This window comes from Tupaia chinensis, unplaced genomic scaffold (genome assembly GCF_000334495.1).
Source record: "Tupaia chinensis unplaced genomic scaffold, TupChi_1.0 Scaffold000047_1, whole genome shotgun sequence".
In the NCBI taxonomy this organism is placed as follows: Eukaryota; Metazoa; Chordata; class Mammalia; order Scandentia; family Tupaiidae; genus Tupaia; species Tupaia belangeri.
In genome coordinates this window covers 7,739,624-7,748,372 of record NW_006159505.1, presented here as the reverse complement: position 1 = coordinate 7,748,372, position 8,749 = coordinate 7,739,624, and the positions used below count along the sequence as shown (strand labels likewise).

General features: G+C 57.1%; 1 protein-coding gene and 1 long non-coding RNA gene across 2 annotated transcripts in view; both read left to right on the top strand.

Moving 5' to 3' along the window:
* The first annotated feature begins 2,561 nt into the window (after positions 1–2,561).
* Positions 2,562–5,710, top strand: LOC114009138 (uncharacterized). Its single transcript, XR_003550611.1, has 2 exons — positions 2,562–2,699; positions 4,481–5,710. It is a non-coding gene; the product is annotated as an uncharacterized LOC114009138 (long non-coding RNA).
* Positions 5,711–8,672: 2,962 nt separating this feature from the next.
* Positions 8,673–8,749, top strand: part of LOC102502580 (tumor necrosis factor receptor superfamily member 23) — a 26,602-nt gene continuing 26,525 nt past the window's right edge. The window contains exon 1 of the mRNA XM_006141168.3: positions 8,673–8,743. Coding sequence (XP_006141230.1) covers positions 8,675–8,743 — 69 coding nt within the window. The 5' untranslated portion in view covers positions 8,673–8,674. The remainder of the gene's footprint in view (positions 8,744–8,749) is intronic.

Sequence of the window (8,749 nt, the reverse complement as noted above, 5' to 3'; positions counted from 1 at the left end):
GGGAAAGAGACAGAACACAAACAGGTGACAGCTGCTCCGGCACAGGGAAGCCCAGACACTCCTGCCGGCAGCCCTTGACCCTCGAGTTACATGCTAGGCTGGAATCCACAGAGACACCCAGCCGGCGTGGCAAAGTCGCTTTCCTGACTCACAGTGGATCACGCATTCCCCACAGTTGCACTTCAAGAGGATGGAAAGAGACGTTTGCTAGACCCTCTTTTTGTGTCTGTGACTAGGAAACCACCCATCAGGCCAACAGCGCTTTACAAGCCTCCAGACACACTAGGACGCCTCTGACCCTCCATCTCAGAAAGAGAGGCATCTCAACATCTTCTACACCTAAGCTAGGTCATTACAAATGACAAATACTATTCAACATTTCTTTATAAATGCCTAAAAATATAAAATTCAAATGTACAGCCCTTTTCATGCTGCTTCTTTGGCCCCAACCCTGCCGGGCTCCTCAGACTGATAAAAGATCTAGAAAGACTCTTAGCCTCACTGTCTCTTCCAAGACTGCCCCACCTACTCCAGCTCCGTTTCATAAACGTTTTCTCTTAATGACGTGGGAGATTGTTCTAAAGTCTTTCTACATGTGTATGTGTGTACATTAATACGTACGTGTCAGGACTATATGTTGTGCCTCTGTGATCAGAGGCCTTAAGAAAATCCATGCCATTTGGTTTATAAAGAGAACACTCATACATACTAATTTCAATGCTTTTCAAGATCATTTGACTTCTGTAAATAAGCCGGCTTCAAATTCGACAAAACAAAAAGTCTAATGAGTAAAAATCTTCACAATTTCCAACATTTATTTTGTCCAGGATTTTATTCCTCAGACATCATGTTTATCTTGATGTGCCACATTCCTGAGCAGCCCTGGGTCCAGGCACCAGGTCAGCACCACCCACCCCCAGGGCCTCTGCCCAGCTATCTCAGCTGCAGGTGTGGCCACCTACACTCCCTCCGGCTACTCCCTCCCACTACCTGAATCCCCCAGCACCACCTCCCCTCTGCCTAACATCCTTATCCCTGATCTCTCTCTCCTCTGGCCCTGACTCCTCCCCTCCCCTGCCCAGATACCCAGGATTCCTGGCTCTGCATGCCTGCCCAGTTCCCAGCCACCCCATGGCAGGCGGTGTGCCCAGGCTATGTCCAGTCCTCTGCTGAGTCAGAGTAGCATTACTCACTCAACAGATGATGAAACCGTGGGTCTGGGCAGCCCAGGGACTTGCCAGAGGAGAAGGAGGAGGAGCCAGTGTTCGCATAGATCTTGAGCCTGGAAAGGTGGGAGGGAGGGCAGGAAGCTGCCAGGATGAATAAAGAAGGAGCTGCCATCACCCTGGACTAGGTGTGGCTTTTGAGGAAAGCCTGGTGTCCTCCACATGCCATGCCAGAGGTGGCCACCAGGTGGCACCCAACCCACCACCAGGGGACCCTGACCTGACCTACCCAAGTTCAGGGTGTGCTGCCCTGCTGTGTGCAGCTGGGCGTGGCCTGTGCAGGGCAGGTTGAGGGCTGCAGGGCCTAGGCCAGACTTAGAAGGGGAAGGATAGCCCTAATTTTAATTTCTCTAGCAAGACACAGGCCCTGTGATCACCCACCCACCTGTGTTCTGCCTTCTCCCTGGCCAGGTGCCAGGGCAAGAGGTGTCACGAGGCAGACATTCGTCATGCCCTCCCCACCCCCACACGCTGCATGGCTCCTCTGAACCACAGTAGCCATTCCCCCAGGCTCAGGCCCAGAGGCTCCGCTGTCCTGCCGTCAGCCCCACCCGTCCCCACCCAGTTCTCCACACTTTCCTGGCCATTTCCGCCAGGTGTCCACCCCTAGAGCCCTCTGCTTCCTCCTCCCACTCCTCAGCCCCACCAAGGCGCAAACACATCCCAGGTAGTTGCCACCCCTCACCTCGTACTCAACCTCCCTGTCCCACCCCTCAACCCACCTGCTCTACTCCTGACTCCACCAGTCACTTCTCTGCCTTGTGGCGGCCCCACAGTCTGATTCTGCTATTCCCCCTGGCCTGTAAGCATCCATTTGCATCCATGGTTCCTTGTGCACTCAAGGTACCCCTGGATGGGCAAGCCACACGCCGTGGCCACTCCTATATTTCTGGGGCTTGTTGGCAGCTGGCTGAGCCCACAGGTTCCTTCAGAGAAGTCCCTCAGTGTTGGGAACTCCAGCCACCTGGAGGTTTCTGTGAAGCTCCACCGGCTCACTCAGCGGCCCCAGCTCTGATCCACTCTTGCTGTGCATGCACCAGAACCATCCACGGCCGTGCATGCTGGTGTCTCTGCATTGACTGGGCACAACCCTATACACACAGGGCGGGCCCTTCTGCACTGGCTCACTGGGAAACTGCGGTCCAGAGAGGGGACATGGCGGCTCCAGTCCACGCCAGGCCAGGATTCAAACTGCCTCTCTCCAAACCACGTCACCTGCCTTACGCACGCAGCCCTTTCTAGTGCTGTTATGCATAGCCGTGGCCCCGTCGCTCCAAGGGCCGGTGCAGGTGGGTGCAGGTGGACCCTGCTGCAGTGGCTCCATCTCTCTGCAGAGGCCTGGCCGAGACAGGCAGCTCCTCAAGGCCAGTGGCCAGTCCTCCGGCCACAGCCAGGTCACCGAGAGCAGCGGCTCCACACCCGAGTCCTGCCCAGAGCTCTCCGATGAGGACGAGGACGGCAGCTTCGTTCCCGGTGAGCCCTCCTTGGCCCTGGCCCCGAGCACCATCTGGTGGGAACTTTGGATCCTGACCTGGCCAGGAGGACTGGATGGGGGGAACTGCCCCTCCTTAGCCCCTCTGCAGCAGAGGAAGGGCAGACATGCTCCCTCCCAGGTATGGGTTTGCATCCCTGCCAGGGAGCTCCTCTGCCTGCCCTCGGTCTTCCAAGGGGTCTGTGCCCACTCAGCCTCTGAAGGGCTGATGAGGACATAGCAGGGGCTGGAGGAAGAAGGAGGAGGGGACTAGGCCAGGGGCTCCCTTGGATGGCAGGGGTGCTGTGAGGCAGCCAGGCATCATCCCTCTGGTCCTGCTCCTGCCACCGTGGGCCTCTGCTGCCACCGAGAACCGTGCTCTCACTGGGCAGCCTGTGTCTCTCCAGCTTGGTCCCTGCCTCTGTGGTGGATGAGCCACCCTGGCCACTTCTCCCAGGGCTTGTCAGAAACCAGCTGAGCCTGGGGTTCCCTCCAGAAGCACCCCCTCGGGGCCTTCTCCGACTCCCTGTACCTAGCTTAGTCCTGCAGGTCACTTAAGAGGTGAGGCAGGGCCGGAGCCTGTGCAACCCTGTGACCCTTCCTGCCTCCCACCCAATACCCCAGCTCATCCTCGTTTCTCTCTCCTTCCCTGTGTCCCTCCCGCCCCCCTGGCCATCCCAGACAGCGAGAGCCCCTGCTCTTGGTGCAGGAAGGAGGCACAGCGGCTGCAGGCACTGCACGAGGCCATCCTGTCCATAAGGGAGGCCCAGCAGGAGCTCCACAGATAGGCTTCACCTGAGGGAGGTACTAGGCCAGGTCTGGGCTCTGGAGTAGGCCCAGGAGAAACCCCCTAGTGTGTGGGGACAACAGCAGCAGAGAGAAACTGAGCCCAGTACAGCAGTCCCTCCCGGGCATCCTTGCTTGACACTGGGCCCCAAGCACCTAGGTATCTGCTCGGTGGGAGAGCCAGCAGGAAACGCCCCAGGGTGTCCATGGCCCAAGTAGGTATGGGCCGCCGGGCTACTTGGGCTCTTCCTGTTGGCGGACACCCCAGCATCCAGCTGAGGTCCCAGAGCGGACTCCTGACTGTGATCCGTGCTGTGTGGCTCCTGGCTGTGGGCTTGGGCACCTCAGCCTCCCCTCTGTGAAACAGAGTTTATAGCAGTGCCCCGTGTGTGGGCTGAAGATGGGGTGCGGGGGTGAGCTGAGTCAGGCACCCAGTTAGCACTGGACAGCTGGTACAGTCCCCGTGATTCCCCGTGGGCTCCTGGCACTATGGCAGCCGTGGAACGCCAGGGAAGACAGAATGCCCGGGATGGGATGCAAGAGTGCCTTGGCAGCAAATACCAGTGCAATGAGTAAGCCACCCCTTCCTTTGGCAAGAGTCTCCTGCCCTGCTGTGACTTGAGTCACACCATTTGCACAGAAGCCTGGCCCTTTTTTAGGGTGTGTGGGCCAAAAATAAGATTGTGTCACTCTGCGTGGCTTGCTGCCATGCAGGCAGTCGTCAGAGGAACAGCAGAAACTTCTGCACGAATTATTGGATTGGCAGAAAAGTCGTGATGTATTTTTTGTTTTTTCAATGCAAAAATGCATCATGACTTTTCCAACAACCCAATACAGTAGACACATGGCATCATACCCAGGGCATGTGTATCTGCTCAGGTGGCCGTGACAAAGTCCCACAGGTTGTGGGGCTCCAAAGACAAACCTTTATCATCCCCGGTCCTAGAGTCAGAAGTGCATCTTGGCCCCAGCACCATCTCCCACCCTTCCCTTGCAGGCACCTCTCCGCCATGCTGAGCTCCACGGTGCGAGCTGGGCACACACCAGCCCCGGGCCTCCTGCAGAGTCCCCGCTCATGGTTCCTGCTCTGGGTGTTCCTGGCGCGTCAGCTGTTTATCAACTGCATCCTCAAATAAGAGCCGCTTGGCAGTGAGGACGTCACCTGCAGAACTCCTGGCCAGCCCCAGACCCTCCCTCCCAGGCACCCAGCACTTTAAGTCGGCCCAGGGAGGCAGAGAGGCCCGGCAAGCACAGACACTGTGACGGAGGGGCCCACGGTGCAGACAGGACAGGACAGCAGGAGGGACCTGGGGGCTGCGGGACACTACGGCCTGCTTGTGCTGGGCCCCACATGGGGGACCCTGGCCTCACCTGCAGGGCCTTCCGCCCAGGCCGGCCTTAATGCTAAAGCCAAATGCAGCTTTTATTGTGCGAGGCGCTCCCTGGTCATCACGCCTGGCCGTCCCCGGTCCAGTCTCCACTTGCCTCGTGGGATTGATGGATCTGGGGGCTGGGAAGGCCTGCCCAGGCTCTGGGTGGTGGTCATACCCATGCCACAGTGAGTGGGAAGGTTTCAAGGAGCAAACCAGGAGCCCGGAGTGGCCCAGGGCCCCCCAGGAGTCGCGGGGCTCAGATGCCCTGATGCCTATGCCCTCCTTCCTGAGACCCTGCCGGGGCTGCCAGGTTACCCAGGAGGGGCATCAGGAACAGGCTAGGGCCACTCTGTTGAGGATGCAGGGGATTATTCTACCACTGGACAGGAGTGCAGTGTAGGTAGGTACTGGGACACTCCCCGCCTGCTTGTGTGGGTACAGGTGGAGGTGGCTGGGTGTGAGTGAGCGTGCGCAGGGGGGCGGTGGTGTGCACAGGGTTGGCTGAGCCTGCCCAGCGTCCCCTTGGTCAGGGAGGCTCAAGCTTGTCACTTTGCTCAGACCAACACATAGTCTTCCTGTTTTACACTTTTTTAATAAACATAATTGCAATATTTTAGGTGGGCTGCTAGCAAAAGTACGCCTCCGGCCTCAGTCCCTCTGTGTGCGTGCGTGCGTGTGCACGCATCGACACGTACATCTACACATACGGAGCCTTAAACTACGCCGTGGTGGTGCCCTGAGCTAGAACTGATCGTTTTCATTCCACGATTTTTGTATCCATGTTCTTGTCTCTCCCCCTCCTCCGGTTGGGGACTCGTCAGTGCTCCATGCCTTGAAATAAACGGACAGACATGTGTGTGTTCTCTTCTTGGGGGACTTCTGGAAATGAGAGGGTCTTCCCACGGAGAGAGTAAAGGCCAATGTGGAAGCATCCGGTCCTGGACGTGCTGAGGGACGAAGGTGGAGGAGAATGGGGGTAGCATTACAGGGAGCTGTGGGAAGCCGGGACCCAGGAAGTGGGTCCTGTTGTTAACGGATGGGAAAATGTCCATCTGCATTGTGAAGTCCTTGGTTCTTTGGGTCCAGATCACTAAAGTTAGAGCTCTGTCCCTAAGCGCAAAATGAAACCGCAACCACGAATGAAATAGGTAGAAAAAAATATTTAATAGGAAAGAAAGGAAAGTACACCCAAAAGGCTCTTGAGCGGGCAGATTGCCAGGTGGCAGCTGTGTTTGATACTGGTTAATTGTTACTTTTATTACTAGAGGTCATCATGAATATTTATTGGTGGGAGGTCTGAATTCACGGTGTTTTCTCCTGTGTTTGCAGATTTCTCTCAGGTAAGGAATGAGGAACTTGATAACCTTATTGTGCATGCCCAGTGTGAGCCAGGTTGTTTAATTAGACTGCCTAATTATTTCATCATCCTAGTGGAAATTAGGGTGTTGACCTAGTGGGAATTAGCACATTGACAAAAGCTTACTTGGGTGGGGATTAGGGTGTTGGTCTTTTTTTTTGAGAGGTTTTCGCTATAGGGCGCATGCGCTCGCCAGACAGACAGACAGAGACATAGAGACAGAAAGCAAGAAATCCCCCCCCAGGGGGGATGGTCACGCTGCAATCCCTTCTCCTCCATTCTCCTCTCGGGATCTTGGGCCCGCACACACACGCGCCCAGCATGAGTTTTAAGCCACTGGGTCCAGGACGCGAACCGCGGTTGACTACGTGGGAGTCCAGCGACATAGCCATTACGCTAACTGCTGATTCCAGTCTTTTTGATAAGAGAAAAATCTAGGAATCATCCCTGTGCGCTTCCCTCAGGCTCCAAGGAAGATGGCAAATTACCTCGTCCTTCTGGCGCCTGGGGCTAGGTGAGTCCCACTTTTCTCTTAGGGCTGCCCTTTCATGTCTAACTAACTGCCTACCACACTGTCACCCAGCTGACAAAGGCTGAGCACGTGGGTGGCCAAGCTGCTGTCCAAACACAATGGGAACCTCTAGGACTTGGTGGGGGAGGGAAGGGGGCATGAGCACAGCCCTGCCCCGGAGGCCCAGCTTGCCTGGTCACTGCCCTTCCACAGGAAGGGGAAAACCCATGGCCAGCATCCCTGATACTCAGTCACCAGTTCCAAGGGAAGGACATTCCCTGTGCTGGGACAGTCCATTGCCCCTGAAGGAGGGAGTTGGCACCTGACCACAGACCCCACATATGACAGCCAAGGGAGACAGCAGCTCACCAGTGACCCCACATGGAGGTTAAAAGGTGAGAAGGAAGGCAGGTGCCCAAGGGAGAGGAGACCCAGCAGGGCCCCTGGGCACCACCTCCCTCAGCCCCCCACAAAACCCCCCAAGATCCCAGGAGAGGATGAGGCTCCAGCTGGACCCAAGAAGAGCCGGCTGGTGCTGCCAACCCAGCCCTCCCCAGGAGTCTCAGGTCTGCTTTAGATGGCCTGGGCTCCCAGGACCTGCCCCACACACCCAGGGTCAGTGCTCCAGGCCCAGGTCTGCAGTCCCCCACACTGAGGCCACAGCCCCGGACACACAGTGCATAGAGCCTGGGTCTCCTGGTGGTAGTTTTCTACATTTTGAGTCCAGGGCGGGATATCCTTGACATTTCCATTTCCTGTGTGGACAGGAAGTCCTTGGCCCTGGGTTCAGGTAGAGCAAAAGCTCCCCCCAGCCTGCCCTGGAGTCAGCTTCATGCAACTCTGGAGAACAGGTCATTGCCAAGCACCCAGGAGGAATGTTTGACTCATGTAATCCTAGCTTTGACATTCAAGTAACTATTTGAAGTGAGCAAGAAGAATGTAGCCAACCAGGTGAGAAAAAAGCAGGACACCAGTAGAGAGCTGGTGCAGGCATCGAGCAGGTATTTCTGCAGCTCTCTAGGGTAGTGAGAAGCACTCTCAGCTTCCCTGGGGTTGTTTCTTGACTCAGGTTTCCTTTGATTGCTAGAATTGGCCCCAAGGGCATCTAGGGCAGGAGAGGCTGGGGCAGGCATCCCAGACTTGCCTGAGACTGGGCAGTGCAGCTCCCTATCCTGTCCTTACCCACGCCCCCCACCACAGGCCAAACCTCCATTCGTCAGAAAATACCTAGGGAGTGCTGGGAAAGGGGGGAACAGAAGCAGGAATCCCTGACCTGTACTGAAGTGCAGTCTCCAGACACCTGTGAAAGCGGAAGCCCACGTTGGGGGTTGGGGGAGCTTTGGGTGGGGACGGACTAGCAGGAGTTCCTCTGCCTCCTGCCCAACAGGCTGGCGGAGAGAAGACTCTATCCAGGAGGGAACCTGGGGTGCATGGTGGGAAGGTGAAAGTCACCATACTCCCCTTTATCTAGAAAGTTAAACCTCTAGAGCTGAAAAGCTCCAGAAATGGCAGTCCTTGTGGGGAGGAGGACGAGGAGCGCCGAACCCCAAAGGCCAGACAGTGGCCGGGACGCTGTGAACACCTGGATGAAGCCAGGCATTATCTGGAACCGCCGCGCGGCGGGATGCCTGGGATGCCCTGGTCCCAGGACAGACCCGGCTGCAGAATTCCGCGGAGTTGGTGAGGCGCACAGGCGAGCAGTCAGACGCGCTGTCGGGAGGACAGGCGTTCCTACCCGTGGGCTGGCTCCGGTCTGGGCTGCAGGTTCAGGCATCAGGCCAGGGACGCCCGGGACGGGGAGCCCAAAGCACCAGCCCTGAGAGATAAAGCAAGCTCTCTGGCGTGCTGGGCGGGGCGCGAACCCACCCGCGTGGGAGGGACTTGGAAAGATCACGAGTTGGCTTGGCTGCACTATATAAGCCCGGAGCTGTGTCCCCAGCTCAGCTTCTCATGGCTCGGCGTGCAGGTCGCGGGTTGCTGTTCTGGCGGTTGCCGCTGCTGCTTCTGGGTCTGGCGCAGGTGAGC